The sequence below is a fragment of the Procambarus clarkii genome, chromosome 24, assembly GCF_040958095.1.
Source record: "Procambarus clarkii isolate CNS0578487 chromosome 24, FALCON_Pclarkii_2.0, whole genome shotgun sequence".
NCBI lineage: Eukaryota > Metazoa > Arthropoda > Malacostraca > Decapoda > Cambaridae > Procambarus > Procambarus clarkii.
The window spans coordinates 14,125,442-14,152,297 of NC_091173.1; the positions used below are offsets into that span (position 1 = coordinate 14,125,442).

Consider the following 26,856-nt stretch of genomic DNA (forward strand, 5'->3'; position numbering starts at 1 on the left):
CCCCACGTGACAGTAGTGAGTGTGAAAGATGATAGTGAGTGTGGAAGATGGTAGTGTGTGTGGATGATTGTAGTGTGTGTGAAAGATGGTAGTGAGTGTGGAAGATTGTAGTGTTACTGGAAGAGGGTAGTGTGAGTGGAAGATGGAAGTGTGAGTGAAAGATAGTAGAGTGTGGAAGATGGTAGTGTAAGTGGAAGATTGTAGTGTCAGTAGAAGATGGTAGTGAGTGTGGAAGATGGTAGTGAGTGTGGAAGACGGTAGTGAGCGAAGAAGATAGTAGTGAGAGTGAAAGATGGTAGTGAGTGTAGAAGTTGGTAGTGTGAAAGACGGTAATATGCTATGAAGATGGTAGTGTGAAAGACGGTAATATGCTATGAAGATGGTAGTGTGTGTGTGTCTGGAAGTTGGTAGTGTGTGTGTGTGAAAGATGGTAGTGTGAGTGGAAGAAGTAGTTTGTGTGGAAGATAGTAATGAGTGTAGAAGATGATAGTGTGGAAGATGGTAGTGAGTGTGGAAGATATTAGTTAGTGTGGACGATGGTGGTGTATGTGGAAGATGGTAGTGTGTGTGTGGAAGATGGTAATGTGTATGGAAGATAGTAGTGTATGTGTAAGATGGTATTGTGTGTGGAAGATGGTAGTGAGTGTGGAAGATGGTAGTGAGTGTGGAAGATGGTAGTGAGTGTGGAAGATGGTAGTGAGTGTGGCAGATGGTAGTGAGTGTGGAAGATGGTAGTGAGTGTGGAAAATGGTAGTGTGAGTGGAAGATGGTAGTGAGTCTGGAAGATAGTAGTGAGTGTGGAAGATGTCATTGTGTGAGAAAGATAGTACTGTGGGTGATTAAGATGGTAGTGAGTGTGGGAGATGGCAGTGTGTGTGGAAGATGGTAGTATATGTGGAAGATAGTAGTGTGTGAAAGATGGTAATGTGGGAGGAAGACGGTAGTGAGTGTGGAAGATAGTAGTTAGTGTGGAAGATGATAGTGTGGAAGATGGTAGTGTATGTGAAAGACGGTAATGTGTGTGAAAGATGGTAATGTGGGAGGAAGACGGTAGTGAGTGCGGAAGATGATAGTGTGGACGATGGTAGTGAGTATGGAAGATGTTAGAGTGCGTGGAAGATAGTAGTGAGTGTGGAAGATGGTAGTGAGTGTGGAAGATGGTAGTGTGGCAGATAGTAGTGAGTGTGGAAGATGGTAGTGTTTGTGGATGATGGTAGAGTGTGATGAACATGGTAATGTGTGAGGAAGATGGTAGAGAGTGTGGAAGATGATAGTGTGGAAGATAATAGTGAGTGTAGAAGATGGTAGTGTGGATGATGGTAGTGAGTTTAGAAGATGGCAGTGTGTAAGATGGTATTGAGGGTGGAAGATAGTGGTGAGTGTGGAAGACGGAAGTGAGTGTGGAAGATGCTAGTGAGTGTGGAATATAGTATTGTGTGAGGAAGACGGTAGTGAGTGTGTGGAAGACGATAGTGTAGAAAATGGTAGTGTGTGTGGAAGATGGATGTGAGTGTGGAAGATGGTAGTGAGTGTGGAAGATGGAAGTGTGTGTGGAAAATTGTAGTGTGTGTGTGAAAGATGGTAGTTAGTGAGGAAGATGGTAGTGATTGTGGATGATGGTAATGAGTGAGGAAGATTGTAGTATGTGAGGAAGATGGTAGTGAGTGTGGAAGATAGTGTGGAAAATGGTAGAGTGGAATATCTTAGTGTGTGTGGAAGATGGTAGAGTGTGTGGAAGATAATAGTGAGTGTGGAAGATGGTAGTGTGTGTGGAAGATAGTAGTGTGTGAAGAAGCTGGTAGTTAGTGTTAAAAATAGTAGCGTGTGGAAGATGGTATTGTGTAAGAACGATGGTAGTGAGTGTGGAAGATAATAGTGAGTGTGGAAGATGGTAATGTATGTGGAAGATGGTAATGTATGTGGAAGATTGTAGTGAGTGTGTGAAAGATAGTAAAATGTGGAAGATGGTAGTGAGTGTGGAAGATAATAGTGAGTGTGGAAGATGGTAATGTATGTGGAAGATGGTAATGTATGTGGAAGAGTGTAGTGAGTGTGTGAAAGATAGTAAAATGTGGAAGATGGTAGTGAGTGTGGAAGATTGTAGTGTGACTGGAAGAGTGTAAGATGGTAGTGTAAGTGAAAGATGGCAGTGTGAGTGGAAGATGGTAGTGAGTCTGGAAGATGGTAGTGAGTGTGGAAGATAATTAGTGAGTGTGGAAGATGGTAGTGAATGTGGAAGATGGTAGTAAGTGTGGAAGGTGGTAGTGAGTGTGGAAGATGGTAGTTAGTGAGAAAGATGGTAGTGAGTGTGAAATATTGTAGTGTGTGAGGAAGACGGTAGTGAGTGTGGATGATGGTAATGAGTGAGGAAGATGGTAGTGTGTGAGGAAGATTGTAGTGAGTGTGGAAGATGGTAGTGAGTGTGGAAGATAGTAATGTGTGTGGAAGATAGTAGTGGGCGAGGAAGATAGTCGTGAGTGTGGAAGATCGTTTTGAGTGTGGAAGATGGTATTGTGTGAGGAAGGCGGTAGTGTGTGTGTGTGTGGAAAATGATAGAGTGGAAAATGGTAGTGTTTGTGGAAGATGATAGTGAGTGTGGAAGATGGAAATGAGTGTGGAAGATGGTAATGTGCGAGGAAGATGGTAGTGTGTGTGGAAGATGGTAGTGAGTGTAAAAGATAGCAGTGGGGGAGGAAGATGGTAGTGAATGGGGAAGATGGTAGTGTGTGTGGTAGATGATAGTGAGAGTGAAAGATAATAGTGAGAGTGAAAGATAATAGTGAGGTAAATGGTAGTGTGTGTGGAAGATGGTAGTGAGTGTGGAAAATAGTAGTGTGCGTGGAAGACGGTAGTGTGGAAGATCTTATTGTGTGTGGAAGATGGTAGAGTGTGTGGAAGATAGTAGTGTGTGAAGAAGCTGGTAGTTAGTGTGTGAAGAAGCTGGTAGTTAGTGTATGAAGAAGCTGGTAGTTAGTGTTAAAGATAGTAGTGTGTGGAAGATGGTATTGTGTAGTAACGATGGTAGTGGGAGTGGAAGATAATGGTGAGTGTGGAAGATGGTAATGTATGTGGAATATGATAATGTATGTGGAAGATTGTAGTGAGTGTGTGAAAGATAGTAGAATGTGGAAGATGGTAGTGAGTGTGGAAGATGATAGTGAGTGTGGAAGATGGTAGTGTGTGTGGATGATTGTAGTGTGTGTGAAAGATGGTAGTGAGTGTGGAAGATTGTAGTGTTACTGGAAGAGGGTAGTGTGAGTGGAAGATGGAAGTGTGAGTGAAAGATAGTAGAGTGTGGAAGATGGTAGTGTAAGTGGAAGATTGTAGTGTCAGTAGAAGATGGTAGTGAGTGTGGAAGATGGTAGTGAGTGTGGAAGACGGTAGTGAGTGAAGAAGATAGTAGTGAGAGTGAAAGATGGTAGTGAGTGTAGAAGTTGGTAGTGTGAAAGACGGTAATATGCTATGAAGATAGTAGTGAAAGACGGTAATATGCTATGAAGATGGTAGTGTGTGTGTCTGGAAGTTGGTAGTGTGTGTGTGTGGAAGATGGTAGTGTGAGTGGAAGAAAGTAGTGTGTGTGGAAGATAGTAATGAGTGTAGAAGATGATAGTGTGGAAGATGGTAGTGAGTGTGGAAGATATTAGTTAGTGTGGACGATGGTGGTGTATGTGGAAGATGGTAGTGTGTGTGTGGAAGATGGTAATGTGTATGGAAGATAGTAGTGTATGTGGAAGATGGTAGTGTGTGTGTGGAAGATGGTAATGTGTATGGAAGATAGTAGTGTATGTGTAAGATGGTATTGTGTGTGGAAGATGGTAGTGAGTGTGGAAGATGGTAGTGAGTGTGGAAGATGGTAGTGAGTGTGGAAGATGGTAGTGAGTGTGGCAGATGGTAGTGAGTGTGGAAGATGGTAGTGAGTGTGGAAAATGGTAGTGTGAGTGGAAGATGGTAGTGAGTCTGGAAGATAGTAGTGAGTGTGGAAGATGTCATTGTGTGAGAAAGATAGTACTGTGGGTGATTAAGTTGGTAGTGAGTGTGGGAGATGGTAGTGTGTGTGGAAGATGGTAGTATATGTGGAAGATAGTAGTGTGTGTGAAAGATGGTAATGTGGGAGGAAGACGGTAGTGAGTGTGGAAGATAGTAGTTAGTGTGGAAGATGATAGTGTGGAAGATGGTAGTGTATGTGAAAGACGGTAATGTGTGTGAAAGATGGTAATGTGGGAGGAAGACGGTAGTGAGTGTGGTAGCTGATAGTGTGGACGATGGTAGTGAGTATGGAAGATGTTAGAGTGCGTGGAAGATAGTAGTGAGTGTGGAAGATGGTAGTGAGTGTGGAAGATGGTAGTGTGGCAGATAGTAGTGAGTGTGGAAGATGGTAGTGTTTGTGGATGATGGTAGAGTGTGATGAACATGGTAATGTGTGAGGAAGATGGTAGAGAGTGTGGAAGATGATAGTGTGGAAGATAATAGTGAGTGTAGAAGATGGTAGTGTGGATGATGGTAGTGAGTTTAGAAGATGACAGTGTGTAAGATGGTATTGAGGGTGGAAGATAGTGGTGAGTGTGGAAGACGGAAGTGAGTGTGGAAGATGCTAGTGAGTGTGGAATATAGTATTGTGTGAGGAAGACGGTAGTGAGTGTGTGGAAGACGATAGTGTAGAAAATGGTAGTGTGTGTGGAAAATGGATGTGAGTGTGGAAGATGGTAGTGAGTGTGGAAGATGGAAGTGTGTGTGGAAAATTGTTGTGTGTGTGTGAAAGATGGTAGTTAGTGAGGAAGATGGTAGTGATTGTGGATGATGGTAATGAGTGAGGAAGATTGTAGTATGTGAGGAAGATGGTAGTGAGTGTGGAAGATAGTGTGGAAAATGGTAGAGTGGAATATCTTAGTGTGTGTGGAAGATGGTAGAGTGTGTGGAAGATAATAGTGAGTGTGGAAGATGGTAGTGTGTGTGGAAGATAGTAGTGTGTGAAGAAGCTGGTAGTTAGTGTTAAAAATAGTAGCGTGTGGAAGATGGTATTGTGTAATAACGATGGTAGTGAGTGTGGAAGATGATAGTGAGTGTGGAAGATGGTAATGTATGTGGAAGATGGTAATGTATGTGGAAGATTGTAGTGAGTGTGTGAAAGATATTAAAATGTGGAAGATGGTAGTGAGTGTGGAAGATTGTAGTGTGACTGGAAGAGTGTAAGATGGTAGTGTAAGTGAAAGATGGCAGTGTGAGTGGAATATGGTAGTGAGTCTGGAAGATGGTAGTGAGTGTGGAAGATAATTAGTGAGTGTGGAAGATGGTAGTGAATGTGGAAGATGGTAGTAAGTGTGGAAGGTGGTAGTGAGTGTGGAAGATGGTAGTTAGTGAGAAAGATGGTAGTGAGTGTGAAATATTGTAGTGTGTGAGGAAGACGGTAGTGAGTGTGGATGATGGTAATGAGTGAGGAAGATGGTAGTGTGTGAGGAAGATGGTAGTAAGTGTGGAAGGTGGTAGTGAGTGTGGAAGATGGTAGTTAGTGAGAAAGATGGTAGTGAGTGTGAAATATTGTAGTGTGTGAGGAAGACGGTAGTGAGTGTGGAAAATGGTAGTGTTTGTGGAAGATGATAGTGAGTGTGGAAGATGGAAATGAGTGTGGAAGATGGTAATGTGCGAGGAAGATGGTAGTGTGTGTGGAAGATGGTAGTGAGTGTAAAAGATAGCAGTGGGGGAGGAAGATGGTAGTGAATGGGGAAGATGGTAGTGTGTGTGGTAGATGATAGTGAGAGTGAAAGATAATAGTGAGAGTGAAAGATAATAGTGAGGTAAATGGTAGTGTGTGTGGAAGATGGTAGTGAGTGTGGAAAATAGTAGTGTGCATGGAAGACGGTAGTGTGGAAGATCTTATTGTGTGTGGAAGATGGTAGAGTGTGTGGAAGATAGTAGTGTGTGAAGAAGCTGGTAGTTAGTGTGTGAAGAAGCTGGTAGTTAGTGTGTGAAGAAGCTGGTAGTTAGTGTTAAAGATAGTAGTGTGTGGAAGATGGTATTGTGTAGTAACGATGGTAGTGGGAGTGGAAGATAATGGTGAGTGTGGAAGATGGTAATGTATGTGGAATATGATAATGTATGTGGAAGATTGTAGTGAGTGTGTGAAAGATAGTAGAATGTGGAAGATGGTAGTGAGTGTGGAAGATGATAGTGAGTGTGGAAGATGGTAGTGTGTGTGGATGATTGTAGTGTGTGTGAAAGATGGTAGTGAGTGTGGAAGATTGTAGTGTTACTGGAAGAGGGTAGTGTGAGTGGAAGATGGAAGTGTGAGTGAAAGATAGTAGAGTGTGGAAGATGGTAGTGTAAGTGGAAGATTGTAGTGTCAGTAGAAGATGGTAGTGAGTGTGGAAGATGGTAGTGAGTGTGGAAGATGGTAGTGAGTGTGGAAGATATTAGTGTGGACGATGGTGGTGTATGTGGAAGATGGTAGTGTGTGTGTGGAAGATGGTAATGTGTATGGAAGATAGTAGTGTATGTGTAAGATGGTAGTGTGTGTGGAAGATGGTAATGTGTATGGAAGATAGTAGTGTAAAATACAAAATACATTGGTGTTTATATCATCCCCTCCATATTTCTTGTGGCTATATAATACCTGAAAGCAGAGAGTGTTAGAAGTAAATACCTGCCTGATATCAGATCTATTGAGTGTGTCCTTGCCACTGTTACCACAATTCAACAAAACCACTGACGTGTTACTGGACACCGAAAACACCAGTTGGCGACCTTGTGGTTAGTAGTAGAGTCCTATGACGGGGCGGGCATACAACAGTTAAGTGAACAAGTTGTGTTCCCACTCCTTCTCGATCAGAGGCCGGTTGGGATTGACTGGGATACTCTTCTGGCGTACAGTGGCGCCGCGAGGATAGAGTGAAGACCCGCAGGGCTACGGTGAGTGGCCTTGAGTATACTGTTGCTCACCCAAGGAACCCCGACATTGTCGGGGTTCTGACATTGACAAACCCCGACAAACATTGACAAACATTGACAAACCCCGACATTGACATTGTCAATGTCGGGGTTTACTCGGGTGAGCAACAGTATACTCAAGGTCACTCACCGTAGCCCTGTGGGTCTTCACTCTATCCTCGCGTCGCCACTGTATGCCAGGAGAGTATCCCAGTCAATCCCAACCGGCCTCTGATCGAGAAGGAGTGGGAACAGAACTTGTTCACTTAACTGTTGTATGCCCGCCCCGTCAAAGGGCTCAACTACTAACCACAAGGTCGCCAACTGGTGTTTTCGGTGTCCAGTAACACATCAGTGGATTTGTTGAATTGTGGTAACAGTGGCAAGAACACGCTCAATAGATCTGATATCAGGAAGGTATTTACTTCTATCACTCTTTGCTTTCAGGTATTATATAGCCACAAGAAATATGGAGGGGATGATATAAACACCAATGTATTTTATATTTTACTTAAAACTCATTCAAAGACATCACAAGATTATATAAAAAAGCAAACAGTTGTTTCAGGCGGGAGTCGTTCGTTCCCACATAAAATATGAACTCACTAAGCTGGCAACACTCGCCCTCTCGTCAATGTCAAAATCAGCTGGGCGACTACCCCCCACGCGAATGTTACTTTATCTGTTTGCTTGGCGTGATGTGCCAATTTCTTTAAGTTCTCAAAGATCACTAGAAGTTCGAACCCACAATATTTCCGACAATAGCATGTAAATACTTTGCTACACTGATCTTGGGCTCAATCAAACATTTCTATATTAAACGTGACAATAATTCACTGTCATGGTATTACACACTGCCCTTCATTTAATGATAACTTATGAAGTATATATCACTGGAGTTCTCAGTAATTCCTTCCGTGGGCGATAACACAATTAATCACTGCACACATGAATGATTATTCATTACACGAGCATAGACATATATATATATATATATATATATATATATATGGATGAGTCAGACATCAATAATGGTAATAACATAGTTACTGGGCACATAGCCTAACTCCCAAATACTGGCATAATTATATATATATATTCTCGCACTATATGATCACATTAAAGTCTCATGAAAGACATTCTCAACACAGTAAATTCATCAATTACTCCGGGTGCCTGCATACACCAATAATAATCATAAATATCGTGAGTACTCTTTATAGTACCACTCTGCACACTGGTGCCTTACTGTGACATAGGTGAGCCTTGCTCACGACATACAAAATACTCAGGCTAAATAATATAGCTGACTAGAGGGGAATTGGGAGGGAAACTAGAATCACCTACTTCCACCTATCCTCCGATGAGAGTTGAGTTGTAGCTCCTGGTCCTGGCTCCTGCCTCGTGTAGGGAACGCCCCCACACACACACTGTCGTGTCCTCCAGGAACTCAATCAACGTCCCACCGTAAGCGCGTCGTCTCCGTGCCTTTTCACTGCAGGTCCGTGCTCCTCCTCGACTTCTTGTAGGGTTGGATTCGGTCTCCCGGCCGTCGACTTCTCCTCCCAGCTACGGCTGCCCGCCTACGTCTCGGCTGCAGTCGTTTGGATTCCCGAATAGTCTTCTTCTTCCTCTGCTTCCCAGTGGCTCGGTTCAGCCACTACGCCGTCACAAACGGGTGAACTGCCCCAGACGTCGTATACGTCACTGCACAGACTTCACTTCTTCTAGCACAGTACCTGTCCTGGAGTACTTGTTGCTCAATATCCCGTCGATTCCCTCTCTGGTCCAACACCGAAGGAAGACCTCACAGAGTACTGGCAGACTTCGGGTGACGCGTAAAATCCACGGGAGCGGGAAACAACTGTCAAACTGACAGGACCAATCTTCGCACGTCCAACCTCCCTGACGTGTCGTGTCAGACTGCTTCCCTCACGGAGGATTGGCTCAGCAACTACGTCATCACTGTGGAGCTATCAGCCGTCGCATACGTCGCTGCCTAGACTCCACTCTTGCACAACACCTGTTCCTGGAGAACTTGTTGCTCAATATCCCGTCAATTCCTTCTTCGGTTCAACACATGAACGAAGGAAGACCCCACAGGTGTTAGCAGACCACGGGTGATGCGTAAATCCTCCGGAGTCGGGGTAAACTGTCCAACTGACAGGACCCCCCAGCGCACGTCCGACCTCCTTGACGTGCTGTCTTAGACTGATGGCGCCGCCGTGGCGCTCTGACCGGACCCCCCCTTCCTTCGTGACGTCACATTCGCCACGGGAGGTTTTCATTGGCTCCTTGTGCCACGTCGCTATCGGCGACCAATCTGATGTCACTGACGTCACATAGTTTTAGCGGGAAAACAGAAGAGCCAGCGCCATATTGGCTTCCTAAAGGGCCTAAACCACAGCCCAAAATACTCTTCTTTAATAAATTTCTCGGCACTACGAGAACACTACATTCCCCCACATATACCAAACTGATGCCTGCGACGTAGAGAACGCTCGGGTAAAGTGGACATGACTCTTACTGCAGGCGCGGGAGAAATATAAAGGGGGGGAACACCGTCACATACCCTCCCCTTAAAATAAGAGTCATGTCTGGTTAGTGCATACAGGACAGGGCATCTGCTACTACGTTGTCTTCCCATCGGATGAGTTTAATTTCCAACCAGTATTCCTGCCGCCAATGCGAAACGCTCCTTAGATATCCGTCGACCGTTCCCACGGTCACTCCTGATGTCCATTGTTCCTTCAGTATGGACATGGACCTTGCACCCCTTGTCCATACACCAGCTGGAAAGGTGAGAAACCTATCGATCCTACCACTGCGTTATGCATGGCAAACAATGCAGGACATACTGCTTCATCACACTCAGTTCCCTGCTCTGTGCAGAACACTCTCATCAGCATGCCGTCCTGTACGTAACAATGAGTGGCCCTCTCAGGACCAACACGTCCTCCATTTGCCTCATGAATCAATTCGGGGAACTCTATCTGCTGCAGCTCTTCGAGACGAGTGCGGTCTACCCCTAGAGAACTGGTGAGGGTCACCTGCAACTCGCCATTCGGGCTGCCTTCGCCCTCCGCTCGTTCTCCGGATTCCATGAAGAGGTGATCGATTTCCGGACTGTCGGACGTCTCCTCGTCAGCCCTATCAGATCCACACCCTCCGTGTCCTTCACACTGCCTCGGCACCACAGCATAGACCGGGAACGCCGCCGTGGCGATTCCTTTCTCGTCCCCACAGGCGTCTAACACTCCGCCTGTCTCCTCATAGTGCTCTAAGCACTCCTCGCCTTTTGCGAGATTCGGGAGGACACATCCTCCACATGCGTCATTTCCCAAGATGACTTGTACCTCCATCTTGGGCATTGATGCACAGACCCCTACCACTAGGGTCTGGCAGCCATAATCAGAATTTAGAATCACCTGGTGCAGGGGCATCCTCACTGGGCCTCCCACAGTGGTCTCACTTGCCATCCCCACACTGGTACTCTCATAACCCTCGGGAAACAGGGTTTCTCTCACCAGGGTAAAATCTGCCCCAGTGTCTCTTAATATCTTCACCGGGATGGGGTCTGCGTCCCCCATCCTTACGGTTCCCTGACACACGAATGGGTAAACTCCCTTGTCCCCACTCAGTACGGGTTCATCCCGCACCCACTCGGCCATTGGGTCCTCGACCCTCACGAAAGCAACGTTCCCCCGCTGCTCAGGGTGTCTGCATTCCCGCGCGACATGTCCGAATATTCCGCACTTGTAGCAGCGGACCCTTCTTCGGTGTATCTTCCTCGCGCCATTCATCGACTCCTCGGTTTCGGCAACAACTCTAGAGCTCTCAGCTTGGGACTTCTTTACCGGCTCCACAGCACTCTTTGAGCCTTTCCTGTCTCCACTCGAGAGATGGGACTCAGGAGAACTCGATCCTGTCCTCCATCCGTCCGTCCTTCTATATCTTCTGCCATATCTGGAGTGTATGGGCGGTCGGTGCCGTCCCTCTCGGTGCGGTCGCAGAGCTTCTTCCAGCATGTCGGCTCTGTCGGCTGTGGCTCTCAGGTCCTTAATGTCCGCCTCCTTTACTCTAACCCTGATCTCAGGAGAGAGCACGGACATAAACTTCTCCATGACCATTAGCCTCTTGACCTCTTCAGCCGACCTCGCTTCTTCAGACTCTAGCCACTTAAGGAACTTTCTCTCCATGTCCCTCACCGTCTCCCCATAAGATTTTCCTGGCGAACGGGTACATTCCCTGAATCTCTTCCTGTAACATTCCGGCGTGAGCTTGAAAGAATGGAGCACAGCTCTCTTTACAGCATCGTAGTTGGTGCACTCTTGGAGGTCGAGCATATTGTAGGCTTCACGAGCTTCACCGGTGAGCCTACCCTGAACCAGCTCCGCTAACTCCGCCCTCGGCCACCTCTTCAAAGTAGCGATCTTCTCGAAGTGGTCGAAGAAACCTTCAGCTTCATTTGGTACAAAGACCGGCAGATCTCGCTCCCTCACTCGGCGGTCTTCCTGTTGCGGCGGAGCAGGTGCACCTAGCCCAAGTTCAGCTCGCTTCAGCTCCACCTGCTTGTTAGCTTCTATCTCCTGCTGTCTCATTCTAGCTTCTAGTTCGTCTTTGCACTGCTGTGCTTCTGCTTCTCGCTCTTCTTTGCGCTGCTGTGCCTCTCGCTCCTCACGCTTCAGCTGTGCTTCTCGCTCCTCACACTTCAGCTGTGCTTCTCGCTCCTCACGCTTCAGCTGTGCTTCTCGCTCCTGTTCTTCCCTGCGCAGCTGTGCCTCCAGCTGCAGCTTCATTATCTCCAGCTTAACGCTGTGCCTCCAGCTGCAGCTTCATTATCTCCAGCTTAACGCTGTGCCTGCTGCCGCTGGATCCCCTGCTGCTCCCACCAATGCTCAGGTGTTCTCCCACACTGGCAGGTGTTTGTGGCCGTTCCTCCCCCAAGGCTTTGTCTCGTGCCCTGAGCTGTGCCATGATCTCCAGTCTTCTCTCACTTTGGAAGATCTCAGCTTTATCCCAAAATGGTCTGCTATTGCCTGTAAATGTGCCTTGGTGCACTCCTCCAGCACCTGCTCATCTCTAGTGTCAATGAACCTTGTTACTTTATCATCCTCCATCTTGTGCTATGAGTGATAACCTGCACCTGATACCTAATACCACTGCCAAGTACCACAACTGCAACCTTTATCTTGATCGTTATCCTGGCAAGGTCGCCAATGTCGGGGTTTACTCGGGTGAGCAACAGTATGCTCAAGGTCACTCACCGTAGCCCTGCGGGTCTTCACTCTATCCTCGCGGCGCCACTGTACGCCAGGAGAGTATCCAGTCAATCCCAACCGGCCTCTGATCGAGAAGGAGTGGGAACACAACTTGTTCACTTACCTGTTGTATGCCCGCCCCGTCATAGGGCTCTACTACTAACCACAAGGTCGCCAACTGGTGTTTTCGGTGTCCAGTAACACGTCAGTGGTTTTGTTGAATTGTGGTAACATTGGCAAGGACACACTCAATAGATCTGATATCAGGCAGGTATTTACTTCTATAACTCTCTGCTTTCATGTATTACATAGCCACAAGAAATATGGAGTGGATGATATAAACACCAATGTATTTTGTATTTTACTTAAAACTCATTCAAAGACATCACAAGATCATATCAATAAGTAAACAGCTGTTTCAGGCGGGAGTCGTTCGTTCCCACGTATAATATGAACTCACTAAGCTGGCAACACTCCCCCCTCTCGTCAATGTCACAATCAGCTGGGCGACCACCCCCTGCGCGAATGTTACTTTATCTGTTTGCTTGGCGTGACGCGCCAATTTCTTTAAGTTCTCAAAGATCACTAGAAGTTTTAACACACAATATTTGCGACAATAGCACGTAAATACTTCGCTACACTGATCTTGGGCTCAACCAAACATTTCTATATTAAATGTGACAATAATTCACTGTCATGGTATTACACACTGCCCTTTGTTTAATGATAACTTATGAAGTATATATCACTGGAGTTCTCAGTAATTCCTTCCGTGGGCGATAACACAATTAATCACTGCACACATGAATGATTATTCAATACACGAGCATAGACATATATATATATATATATATGGATGAGTCAGACATCAATAACTGTAATAACATAGTTACTGGGCACATAGCCTAACTCCAAACACTGACATAATTATATATATATATTCTCTCACTATATGATGATATTAAAGTCTCATGAAAGACATTCTCCACACAGTAAATTCATCAATTACTCCGGGTGCCTGCATACACCAATAATAATCGTAAATATCGTGAGTACTCTTTTTAGTACCACTCTGCACACTGGTGCCTTACTGTGACATAGGTGAGCCTTGCTCACGACATACAAAATACTCAGACTAAATAATATAGCTGACTAAAGGAGAATTTGGGAGGGAAACTAGAATCACCTACTTCCACCTATCCTCCGATGAGAGTTGAGTTGTAGCTCCTGGTCCTGGCTCCTGCCTCGTGTAGGGAACGCCCCCACACACACTCTGTCGTGTCCTCCAGGAACTCAATCAACGTCCCACCGTCAGCGCGTCGTCTCCGTGCCTTTTCACTGCAAGTCCGTGCTCCTCCTCGACTTCTTGTAGGGTTGGAGTCGGTCTCCCGGCCGTCAACTTCTCCCAGCTACGGCTGCCCGCCTATGTCTCGGCTGCAGTCATTCGGATTCCCGAATAGTTTCCTTCTTCCTCTGCTTCCCAGTGGCTCGGTTCAGCCACTACGCCGTCACATACGGGTGAACTGCCTCAGACGTCGCATACGTCACTGCACAGACTTCACTTCTTCTTGCACAGTACCTGTCCTGGAGCACTTGATGCTCAATATCCGTCGATTCCCTCTCTGGTTCAACACATGAACGAAGGAAGACCTCACAGAGTACTGGCAGACTTCGGGTGACGCGTAAAATCCACGGGAGCGGGAAACAACTGTCAAACTGATAGGACCAATCTTCCCACGGCCAACCACCTTGACGTGTCGTGTCAGACTGATTCCCTCACGGAGGATTGGCTCATCAACTACGTCATCACTGTGGAGCTATCAGCCGTCGCACACGTCGCTGCCTAGACTCCACTCTTGCACAACACCTGTTCCTGGAGTACTTGCTGCTCAATATCCCGTCAATTCCTTCTTCGGTTCAACACATGAACGAAGGAAGACCCCACAGGTGTTGGCAGACCACGGGTGATGCGTAAGTTCTCCGGAGACGGGGTAAACTGTCCAACTGACAGGACCCCCCAGCGCACGTCCGACCTCCTTGACGTGCTGTCTTAGACTGATGGCGCCAGCGCGGCGCGATGACCGGACCCCTCTTCCTTCGTGACGTCATATTCGCCACGGGAGGTTTTCATTGGCTCCCTGTGCCACGTCGCTGTCGGCGACCAATCTGGTGTCACTGACGTCACACAGTTTTGGCGGGAAAAGAGAAGAGCCAGCGCCATATTGGCTTCCTAAAGGGCCTAAACCACAGCCCAAAATACTCTTCTTTTATGAATTTCTCGGCACTTCGAGAACACTACATTCCCCTACATATACCAACTTGATGCCTGCGACGTAGAGAACGCTCGGGTAAAGTGGACATGACTCTTACTGCAGGCGTGGGAGAAATATAAGGGGGGGGGGGGGAACACCATCACATACCCCTCCCCTTAAAATAAGAGTCATGTCTGGTTAGTGCATACAGGACAGGGCATCCGCAACCACGTTGTCTTCCCATCGGATGAGTTTAATTTCCAACCAGTATTCCTGCCGCCAATGCGAAACGCTCCTTACATATCCGTTGACCGTTACCACGGTCACTCCTGATGTCCATTGTTCCTTCAGCATGGACAGAGGACCTTGCACCCCCTGTCCATACACCAGCTGGAAAGATGAGAAACCTAACGATTCCACCACTGTGTTATGCATGGCAAACAACGCAGGACATACTGCTTCATCACACTCAGTTCCCTGCTCTGTGCAGAACACTCTCATCAGCATGCCGTCCTGTACATAACAATGAGTGGCCCTCTCAGGATCAACATGTCCTCCATTGGCCTCATGAATCAATTCGGGGAACTCTATCTGCTGCAGCTCTTCGAGACGAGTGCGGTCTACCCCGAGAGAACTGGCGAGGGTCACCTGCATCTCACCATCCGGGCTGCCTTCGCCCTCCACTCGTTCTCCGGGTCCCATGAAGAGGTGATTGATTTCCAGACTGTCGGACGTCTCCTCGTCAGCCCTATCAGATCCACACCCTCTGTGTCCTTCGCACTGCCTCGGCACCACAGCACAAACCGGGAACGCCGCCGTGGCGATTCTTATCTCGTCCCCACAGGCGTCTAACACTCCGCCTGTCTCCTCATAGTGCTCCATGCACTCCTCGCCTTTCGCGAGATTCGGGAGGACATATCCTCCACATGCGTCATTTCCCAGGATGACTTGTGCCTCCATCTTGGGCATCGATGCACAGATCCCTACCACAAGGGTCTGGCAGCCATAATCAGAATTCAGAGTCACCTGGTGTAGGGGCATCCTCACTGGGCCTCCCACAGTGGTCACACTTGCCACCCCCACACTGGTACTCTCGTAACCCTCGGGGAACCGGGTTTCACTCACCAGGGTAAAATCTGCCCCAGTGTCTCTTAATATTCACCGGGATGGGGTCTGCGTCCCCCATCCTTACGGTTCCCTCACACACGAATGGGTGAACTCTCTTCTCCCCACTCAGTACGGGTTCATCCTGCACCCACTCGGCCATCTGGTCCTCGACCCTCACTAAAGCAACATTCCCCCGCTGCTCAGGGTGTCTGCATTCCCGCGCGACATGTCCGAATATTCCGCAGTTGTAGCAGCGGACCCTTCTTCGGTGTATCTTCCTCGCGCCATTCATCGATTCCTCGGTTTCGGCAACAACTCTTGAGCTCTCAGCTTGGGACTTCTCTACCGGCTCCACAGCAGTCTTTGAGCCTCTCCTGTCTCCACTTGAGAGGTGGTACTCAGGAGAACTCGCTCCTGTCCTCCATCCGTCCGTCCTTCTATATCTTCTACCATATCCAGAGCGTATGGGCTGTCGGCGCCGTCCCTCACGGTATGGTCACAGGGCTTCTTCCAGCATGTCGGCTCTGTCGGCTGCGGCTCTCAGGTCCTTAATGTCCGCCTCCTTTACTCAAACCCTGATCTCAGGAGAGAGCACGGACATAAACTTCTCCATGACCATTAGCCTCTTAACCTCTTCAGCCGACCTCGCTCCTTCAGAGTCCAGCCACTTAAGGAACTTTCTTTCCATGTCCCTCGCCATCTCCGCATAAGATTTTCCTGGCGAACGGGTACATTCCCTGAATCTCTTCCTGTAACATTCCGGCGTGAGCTTGAAAGAATGGAGCACAGCTCTCTTTACAGCATCGTAGTTGGTGCACTCTTGGAGGTCGAGCATATTGTAGGCTTCACGAGCTTCACCGGTGAGCCTACCCTTAACCAGCTCCGCCCACTCCGCCCTCGGCCACCTCTTCAAAGTAGCAACCCTTTCGAAGTGGTCGAAGAAACCTTCAGCTTCATTTGGTACAAAGACCGGCAAATCTCGCTCCCTCACTCGGCGGTCCTCCTGCTGTGGCGGAGCTGGGGAGCTATCCCTAGCTCAGCTCACCTCAGCTCCACATCCTTGTTAGCTTCTATCTCCTGCTGTCTCATTCTAGCTTCTAGTTCGTCTTTGCGCTGCTGTGCCTCTCGCTCCTCACGCTTCAGCTGTGCTTCTCGCTCCTCACGCTTCAGCTGTGCTTCTCGCTCCTCACGCTTTAGCTGTGCTTCTCGCTCCTCACGCTTCAGCTGTGCTTCTGCATCTCGCTCTTCACGCTTCAGCTGTGCTTCTCGCTCCTCACGCTTCAACTGTGCTTCTCGCTCCTCACGCTTCAGCTGTGCTTCTCGCTCCTCACGCTTCAGCTGTGCTTCTGCTTCTCGCTCTTCACGCTTCAGCTGTGCTTCTCGCTCCTCACGCTTCAGCTGTGCTTCTCGCTCCTCACGCTTCAGCTGTGCTTCTCGCTCCTCACGCTTCAGCTGTGCTTCTCGCTCGTCACTCTTCAGCTGTGCTTCTGCTTCTCGCTCTTCTTTGCGCTGCTGTGCCTCTGCTTCTCGCTCTTCTTTGCGCTGCTGTGCTTCCAGCTGCATCTTCATTATCTCCAGCTTAACGCTGTGCCTGCTGCCGCTGGATCTCCTGCTGCTCCCACCAATGCTCAGGTGTTCTCCCACACTGGCAGGTGTCTGTGGCCGTTCCTCCCCCAAAGCTTCGTCTCGTGCCCTGAGCTGTGCCATGATCTCCAGTCTTCTCTCTCCCACTCTGGAAGATCTCAGCTTTATCCCAAAATGGTCTGCTATTGCCTGTAACTGTGCCTTGGTGCACTCCTCCAGCACCTGCTCATCTCTAGTGTCAATGAACCTTGTTACTTTATCATCCTCCATCTTGTGCTATGAGTGATAACCTGTACCTGATACCTAATACCACTGCCAAGTACCACAACTGCAACCTTTATCTTGATCTTGATCCTGGCAAGGGCGCCAATGTCGGGGTTTACTCGGGTGAGCAACAGTATACTCAAGGTCACTCACCGTAGCCCTGCGGGTCTTCACTCTGTCCTCGCAGCGCCACTGTATGCCCGTAGAGTATCCCAGTCAATCCCAACCGGCCTCTGATCGAGAAGGAGTGGGAACACAACTTGTTCACTTAACTGTTGTATGCCCGCCCCATCATAGGGCTCTACTACTAACCACAAGGTCGCCAACTGGTCGAATGATTATCGGTGTCCAGTAACACGTCAGTGGTTTTGTTGAATTGTGGTAACAGTGGCAAGGACACACTCAATAGATCTGATATCAGGCAGGTATTTACTTCTATCACTCTCTGCTTTCAGGTATTATATAGCCACAAGAAATATGGGGGGGATGATATAAACACCAATGTATCTTATATTTTACTTAAAACTCATTCAAAGACATCACAAGATTATATAAAAAAGCAAACAGCTGTTTCAGGCGGGAGTCGTTCGTTCCCACATAAAATATGAACTCACTAAGCTGGCAACACTCCCCCTCTCGTCAATGTCAAAATCAGCTGGGCGACTACCCCCCCGCACGAATGTTACTTTATCTGTTTGCTTGGCGTGACGCACCAATTTCTTTAAGTTCTCAAAGATCACTAGAAGTTCGAACACACAATATTTGCGACAATAGCACGTAAATACTTCGCTACACTGATCTTGGGCTCAATCAAACGTTTCTATATTAAATGTGACAATAATTCACTGTCATGGTATTACACACTGCCCTTCGTTTAATGATAACTTATGAATTATATATCACTGGAGTTCTCAGTAATTCCTTCCGTGGGCGATAACACAATTAATCACTGCACACATGAATGATTATTCAATACACGAGCATAGACATATATATATATATGGATGAGTCAGACATCAATAATGGTAATAACATAGTTACTGGGCACTATTATAGACTCGTGGGTTGGTTGGTGTCGTCGTCGTTGATCCTTCTCTACGGACAACCCAACCCACAACTCGGTAGAGTGCTTACACTAGGAGATCACCCTTGGCGCTTCTGGCTCTTGGAGAGGGGCTCAACGTCACACATTTAGGGGATGCGGCTCCAACATTTAGCCTCGTTGTCACGTGCACACACCCACTCGAGCCGCTGTGACTCCCCACTCTCTCCCTAGGTGATATGATCTCCTCAATCCCCTTTTTGACTTATAAGTATTACCTTTTACCCTGTCCACAGCAGTGGTTCTTGGTTCTTTCTCTTTCTCTCTCCTTCTTCACTACTTCCTGGGAAGCCTCACTAGGACAAGGGCAAACACCAGCAAATTGTGACACATTTACTGGACCAAGCACATACACAATACATACACACATATAATAATAATGAATCCTATACTCTATAATATCACAATCAGGTTGCACTCCAACACCATCAGAACTCTATTATCAGCTTATCAAAGGGGTATCCTATCTCCTGGTTCGCCACCTGATACCATTAACCTCCTCAAGTTGGTCAAGCCTACATACACTGTTGCACTATCAGCAAGATAATGTATATATAGAAAATCAGCATTTGAATGCGATAACATATACCAGTATAAATGTTCATTGATACTTCAGTATAAAAAAACTCCTTGACATAAGAATGCCAACAGTCACTCACCTCTCACTGCGTCTTGCACGCTAATGACAACCAAACACTATCAACTCCCTACTAGTAATCCACCAGAACTTCCCCTTCCACCTCTGGAAGTTCACAACCCTAATATCCTTAGGTTCTTCCGGGCTTCACTACCAGGATCCTCTGCAGCTCCTCCAGGCTGCTATCATGAAGTTTCCTTGTGCAACTACGGTGCTTCACCCTTCTGCTAGGTTCTTCCACAGCTCTCTTGGCTGCTACACCACCTCTACAGAAGCACGTGACACTCCTCTTCACTGCTGCTTCTCCTCACAGCTCGAGGTCCTCTGCTCCACTACCTTGGAGTCTCATCAGCTACATCATCTGCTGGCTTCGAAGTTCTCAGCAACTTCTTCCCCAAAGACAAACCTGCAACCCATCGACGTTCCAATAAAATGTTCCCCTTTAACACATAAACAAAAATAACCACACAATATGCTTGCCTCAAACCTCTATCTGTCCTCTACATACAGTGAGAGTGGACTCCCCCGTTTTGGGCGGGTCCATACTCCACCTCGCCTGGCGGCGTCCTCACTCGCTGGGAGGGTCTTCCTCCATCCGGAGCCAGGCTCCCTCAGTCGTCCGCCAGCGCTCAGAGAGGACGGACGTCGCTCCGTGTTCCTCCCCCTCCACTCTCTTATTTCAGGCTTTCTGCCTTATTAAAACATGTCTAACCTATAAATAAACATCGCTACTGTCGCTGGGCACACGACCAACTACAATGCAATCACTATGAACTGGCGTATATCGTGCTTACCACAGAACGTCTGGTCGAGGGCGCTTCTTCCTCTGACGAGGCTTGGTCAGGGCGCTCCCACGGCCCACAATAATGCTTCTGGGCGATTTAATATCTGCTCGTCGACCCGGACTTGAGACCACAACGTTCCCAGCTCGATTCCACAGCTGGTACGTCTGCACACTTCTCTTCTCTTAGAGATATATCACTAGGGGTTCCCTTCTGGCGGGAGCTCAAACGGAGCGCGGCTTCCCCCTGCGATGTCTGGCACTCAAGTGAGGTCAAGGTCCTCCAGAAGCGAGCCTCACGCCTCCAGCAAAATGTCCACATCTCCTAGCCCGTCCTTTATCTATTTTCTTCTGCATTGCCCATAATCTCAAACTGTTACACATATCCAACCAGCCATTTTACATATGGGTTATCACCTCAATATTTGCTAGACCTTCTAGTTAGGTCAGGCTTGCTGAATAACTCTCAAGGAGGGAGACTCGTTTCTCCTGCAGGCTGAGATCATAACACTCCCCTCCCCTTATTTTGAGAGTTATTCCAGTGGCAAAGCTCGGGATAATATATCCGCCACCACACTGTCTCGTTCTTCACCCCATATACTCTCTTAGGAGTCTACAATTAATTCGTTGCACCTTGCAACATCTGGCTCACAACTCGCCAGAAATATGACCTTCTCACAAACGATTTGACTTCTCTGGCACCTCTTGGCTAGGCTGTCCTCCTTGGACGCCTGCAATCCATTGGTCCACTCTACTTACTGTCTCCACCCTCCGTTTCCTCGTCTTCTTCTCTTCCCGTCCAGAGTCAGACATCTGCTGTCTGTACCTCCTCTGTCGTCTTCATACTTCCATCTACTGCCATTATACTTTCGTCTCCTGTCATCATACGTCACTCCCTTGTCTTCACCGACGATCCTCCCTTTCGTCTCTTCATTTATCCGAGACATCCTGTTTGTCTTCCATCGAGTCCTCGGCTTTCTTCTATTCCTCCATGCTTGCATCATCCTCTTTTCACATTTTTCACTTCTATACCACTCCATTTCTTCTCCTTCAACTCTTCTTCGTTCCCTAAAAGTTTCTTCGAGCACTGCACTACATCCAACAGCACTCGACCATACATGTCGCTTTTCCTCTCCCAAAGTGCTCGTAAGCATCTCTCCACACATACTGTCTCTTCTCCTCTCATTTTCTCGACTACTACTTTTCTTCATTATCTTTTCTCCACGTTTTCTGTGAAACATGTCAACTCCTGACATCTCAAACAACTTGACTCCACTATCCATATGCCTCTGTGCTCGTGGACCACTTGACGATCTACTCCCGTCCTCAGTATGTCCACATCTTTCCTCATTCATACTCAGCACAGTTGCATTCACCTTCCGACTCCTAATTTCAGCAGTCTGGGCTCTACTCAGGTCCGCTCTCTTCACATGATTCTTCTTCGGCTGGGTCATCCTCACTTTTGACCTCACCGAGACTCCATTTGCCTGGGCTGGACCTTCATCAAACCGCCATGATATATCTACATCGATATCTTCCACCGGTTTAATCGACACTGTCTCACCTTCTCCAGTGTCTTCCTCGTCGGCCACCTCTCCCTTCATCACTACCGAGACAGGGTACTCAATGGCTTGGCGGTCTCCTGACTCATCCCCTCGGATGTCAGTCAGGTTCACACTCTCAGGTGTCCCACACGTGCCGTGGCCTTCTGGGCACTCCTCTGGCACAGTCTCCACTATGACTCTTGGCAACACCTTTGTCCCGCACAAGTCATTCCCCAGGATCACTTGGACTCCTGGAATAGGTATGTCGGGGCACACTCCCAACATCACCTCTGCCGACACATATTCCGACCTTAGCTGGACAGTACAAACGGGCATGTCACTTTCAGACAACAACCCATATACCCTCATCTTACTCCTGCCAGCTAACCGTCGATCATTCCCAATCAGGCTTCTCGTAATCAAGCTCTGATTAGCTCCGGTATCTCTTAAGATACCAACTTCTACCTCAGGTTGGCCTCCTACACTGATCCAACCTTTGCTCATGAACGGCCTATACCTCTCGTTCACTAAGTTTGCTCTCTGTGGTTTGTCTTGGAACACATTAGTATATTTGCCTCGGGGGTCACACATGGCCAGGGTCACAACTCTCTTGCCCTGCCTACAATCTCGCATCACGTGACCCAATCCGTTACAATTGTAACATCTCATCTGGGAAAAATCTCTTCTATATGTACCAGAGTAGCTCTGACTCTGCCCACTCGTATTGGAGTTCCTCGGGCCAGACGTACTACTCGTACTCTGTGGAGCTTTACTGGACTCTTGATTTCCTGGATAACGATCAGTTTCTCGTTTTGCTCCTCCATCCTCACTTTCAGATGAAGTGTGCGACCTACTCTTCTGAGTTTTAGGGTACTTACTTTTATCTGCCCATTTATCAAAATTTTTCTCACCCCAGACTCCTCTGGGTCTTTCATAATTTCTTCTTCCCCAGACTCCACTGGGTCTGCCATTGCTGCATCTCGCCTCACTTCTCACTCTGTTCTCCCTCAAGCTATTGTATGCTTCAGTAATCATATCCGCCCTATCTGCGGCATCTTTCACCTCCATTATCCCTGCTTCTTGGATCTTGAACTTTGTTTCGGGATGCATCATCTCCAAGAACTTCTCCATGACCATCAGTTGCTTCAGGTCAGCGTAAGATCCAACTCCAGCAGCCTCAATCCACTTCTGGAATCGTCTTTCCAGATCTCTTGCTGTCTCAGCAAACGTACATGCTCCAACTTTCACCATCTCTCTGAAACGCTTTCTATAAGCTTCTGGGGTTAACTGAAACGAGCGCAATATGCTGCTCTTTACCGTGGCATAATCCTGGCACTCTTCCAGTGACAATTGGGTGTATGCCTCCCTGGCTGCACCGGTCAATCTTAACTGGACCAGCTGGGCCCATTCCTCCTGTGGCCACTCTTTGATGCTGGCTACTTTCTCAAAATGCTCGAAAAAGCTCTCTGCCTCTTCGGGAACAAACAAGGGAATGTCCTTCTCCCTAACCCTAACATCTGGTGGGTGTGATACCTGGGTGGTGCTCTCTGGCAACCCATGTTCAATCCTTTGTTCAGCCAAGGTTCTATTCGCTTCTATCTGCATTTGTTTTGTTCTCTCTTTTTCTTTTTCCACCTCTAGCCTTGCTTTCTCTTTTTCTATTTCCAGTCTGGTTTTCTCTTTCTCCTTCTCGGCTTCATTTTTCATCTGGAGTTCCAATTTCATCTTTTCCAGCTGGAACTGTCTCTCCTCACGCTGCATCTGGAGCTCTAACTGGAATCTCTCCAAGCTCCTATTTCGGCTACTCCTACTACTGCGGCTACTCTTGCTGCTCCTACTCGATCCCTGGGATCTCACTTCATCCTGCCCATCATCCTCCTTTCCACTTTCAGCTCCTTTTTGGGCTCCTTGCTCTGCCGCTTCACTTCTGGCTCTCAACTGCCTCAGGATCTCATCCTTCATCCCAGCTACTTTAGATGCTTTCAACCTGATGCCACATTTTTCTGCTATTTGTTTCAATTGATCCCTCGTGCAACCTTCCAAGTCCTCAGGCTTGCCTGACTCCACAAATGCTTGCACCTTATCCATCTTTGTCCTGTGAGTCTTCCCAAGAGAGAGAGTATACACCTGCGGTCACACAGTTTATCTATTTCAGCAAGGGTGTACAAATCCACTCTTGGACAGGGTGTGGGTGTGTCAGTTCACTCTCCCGGACAGGCCCCCAATTTATTATAGACTCGTGGGTTGGTTGGTGTCGTCGTCGTTGATCCTTCTCTACGGACAACCCAACCCACAACTCGGTAGAGTGCTTACACTAGGAGATCACCCTTGGCGCTTCTGGCTCTTGGAGAGGGGCTCAACGTCACACATTTAGGGGATGCGGCTCCAACATTTAGCCTCGTTGTCACGTGCACACACCCACTCGAGCCGCTGTGACTCCCCACTCTCTCCCTAGGTGATATGATCTCCTCAATCCCCTTTTTGACTTACTAGTATTACCTTTTACCCTGTCCACAGCAGTGGTTCTTGGTTCTTTCTCTTTCTCTCTCCTTCTTCACTACTTCCTGGGAAGCCTCACTAGGACAAGGGCAAACACCAGCAAATTGTGACACATTTACTGGACCAAGCACATACACAATACATACACACATATAATAATAATGAATCCTATACTCTATAATATCACAATCAGGTTGCACTCCAACACCATCAGAACTCTATTTTCAGCTTATCAAAGGGGTATCCTATCTCCTGGTTCGCCACCTGATACCATTAACCTCCTCAAGTTGGTCAAGCCTACATACACTGTTGCACTATCAGCAAGATAATGTATATATAGAAAATCAGCATTTGAATGCGATAACATATACCAGTATAAATGTTCATTGATACTTCAGTATAAGAAAACTCCTTGACATAAGAATGCCAACAGTCACTCACCTCTCACTGCGTCTTGCACGCTAATGACAACCAAACACTATCAACTCCCTACTAGTAATCCACCAGAACTTCCCCTTCCACCTCTGGAAGTTCACAACCCTAATATCCTTAGGTTCTTCCGGGCTTCACTACCAGGATCCTCTGCAGCTCCTCCAGGCTGCTATCATGAAGTTTCCTTGTGCAACTACGGTGCTTCACCCTTCTGCTAGGTTCTTCCACAGCTCTCTTGGCTGCTACACCACCTCTACAGAAGCACGTGACACTCCTCTTCACTGCTGCTTCTCCTCACAGCTCGAGGTCCTCTGCTCCACTACCTTGGAGTCTCATCAGCTACATCATCTGCTGGCTTCGAAGTTCTCAGCAACTTCTTCCCCAAAGACAAACCTGCAACCCATCGACGTTCCAATAAAATGTTCCCCTTTAACACATAAACAAAAATAACCACACAATATGCTTGCCTCAAACCTCTATCTGTCCTCTACATACAGTGAGAGTGGACTCCCCCGTTTTGGGCGGGTCCATACTCCACCTCGCCTGGCGGCGTCCTCACTCGCTGGGAGGGTCTTCCTCCATCCGGAGCCAGGCTCCCTCAGTCGTCCGCCAGCGCTCAGAGAGGACGGACGTCGCTCCGTGTTCCTCCCCTCCACTCTCTTATTTCAGGCTTTCTGCCTTATTAAAACATGTCTAACCTATAAATAAACATCGCTACTGTCGCTGGGCACACGACCAACTACAATGCAATCACTATGAACTGGCGTATATCGTGCTTACCACAGAACGTCTGGTCGAGGGCGCTTCTTCCTCTGACGAGGCTTGGTCAGGGCGCTCCCACGGCCCACAATAATGCTTCTGGGCGATTTAATATCTGCTCGTCGACCCGGACTTGAGACCACAACGTTCCCAGCTCGATTCCACAGCTGGTACGTCTGCACACTTCTCTTCTCTTAGAGATATATCACTAGGGGTTCCCTTCTGGCGGGAGCTCAAACGGAGCGCGGCTTCCCCCTGCGATGTCTGGCACTCAAGTGAGGTCAAGGTCCTCCAGAAGCGAGCCTCACGCCTCCAGCAAAATGTCCACATCTCCTAGCCCGTCCTTTATCTATTTTCTTCTGCATTGCCCATAATCTCAAACTGTTACACATATCCAACCAGCCATTTTACATATGGGTTATCACCTCAATATTTGCTAGACCTTCTAGTTAGGTCAGGCTTGCTGAATAACTCTCAAGGAGGGAGACTCGTTTCTCCTGCAGGCTGAGATCATAACAGCACATAGCCTAACTCCCAAATACTGGCATAATAATATATATATTTTCTCTCACTATATGATCACATTAAAGTCTCATGAAAGACATTCTCAACACAGTAAATTCATCAATTACTCCGGGTGCCTGCATACACCAATAATAATCCTTAATATCGTGAGTACTCTTTATAGTACCACTCTGCACACTGGTGCTTTACTGTGACATAGGTGAGCCTTGCTCACAACATACAAAATACTCAGGCTAAATAATATAGCTGACTAAAGGGGAATTGGGAGGGAAACTAGAATCACCTACTTCCACCTATCCTCCGATGAGAGTTGAGTTGTAGCTCCTGGTCCTGGCTCCTGCCTCGTGTAGGGAACGCCCCCACACACACACTGTCGTGTCCTCCAGGAACTCAATCAATGTCCCACCGTAAGCGCGTCGTCTCTGTGCCTTTTCCCTGCAGGTCCGTGATCTTTCTCGACTTCTTGTAGGGTTGGAGTCGGTCTCCCGGCCGTCGACTTCTCCTCCCAGCTACAGCTGCCCGCCTACGTCTCGGCTGCAGTCGTTCGGATTCCCGAATAGTTTCCTTCTTCCTCTGCTTCCCAGTGGCTCGGTTCAGCCACTATGCCGTCACAACCGGGTGAACTGCCTCAGACGTCGCATACGTCACTGCACAGACTTCACTTCTTGCACAGTACCTGTCCTGGAGCATTTGTTGCTCAATATCCCGTCGATTCCCTCTCTGGTCCAACACATGAACGAAGGAAGACCTCACAGAGTACTGGCAGACTTCGGGTGACGCGTAAAATCCACGGGAGCGGGAAACAACTGTCAAACTGACAGGACCAATCTTCGCACGTCCAACCACCTTGACGTGTCGTGTCAGACTGATTTCCTTACGGAGGATTGGCTCAGCAACTACGTCATCACTGTGGAGCTATAAGCCGTCGCATACGTCGCTGCCTAGACTCCACTCTTGCACAACACCTGTTCCTGGAGCACTTGTTGCTCAATATCCCGTCAATTCCTTCGTCGGTTCAACACATGAACGAAGGAAGACCCCACAGGTGTTGGCAGACCACGGGTGATGCGTAAGTCCTCCGGAGACGGGGTAAACTGTCCAACTGACAGGACCCCCCAGAGCACGTCCGACCTCCTTGACGTGCTGTCTTAGACTGATGGCGCCAGCGCGGCGCGATGACCGGACCCC

The 26,856-nt window shown here is 47.9% G+C and overlaps 1 protein-coding gene across 1 annotated transcript in view; it reads left to right on the forward strand.

Annotated features, from left to right (window-relative positions):
* The first annotated feature begins 10,823 nt into the window (after positions 1 to 10,823).
* Positions 10,824 to 26,856, forward strand: part of LOC138367936 (protein rtoA-like) — a 29,179-nt gene continuing 13,146 nt past the window's right edge. The window contains exon 1 of the mRNA XM_069330218.1: positions 10,824 to 10,976. Within this exon, the coding sequence (XP_069186319.1) occupies positions 10,824 to 10,976 (153 nt within the window). The remainder of the gene's footprint in view (positions 10,977 to 26,856) is intronic.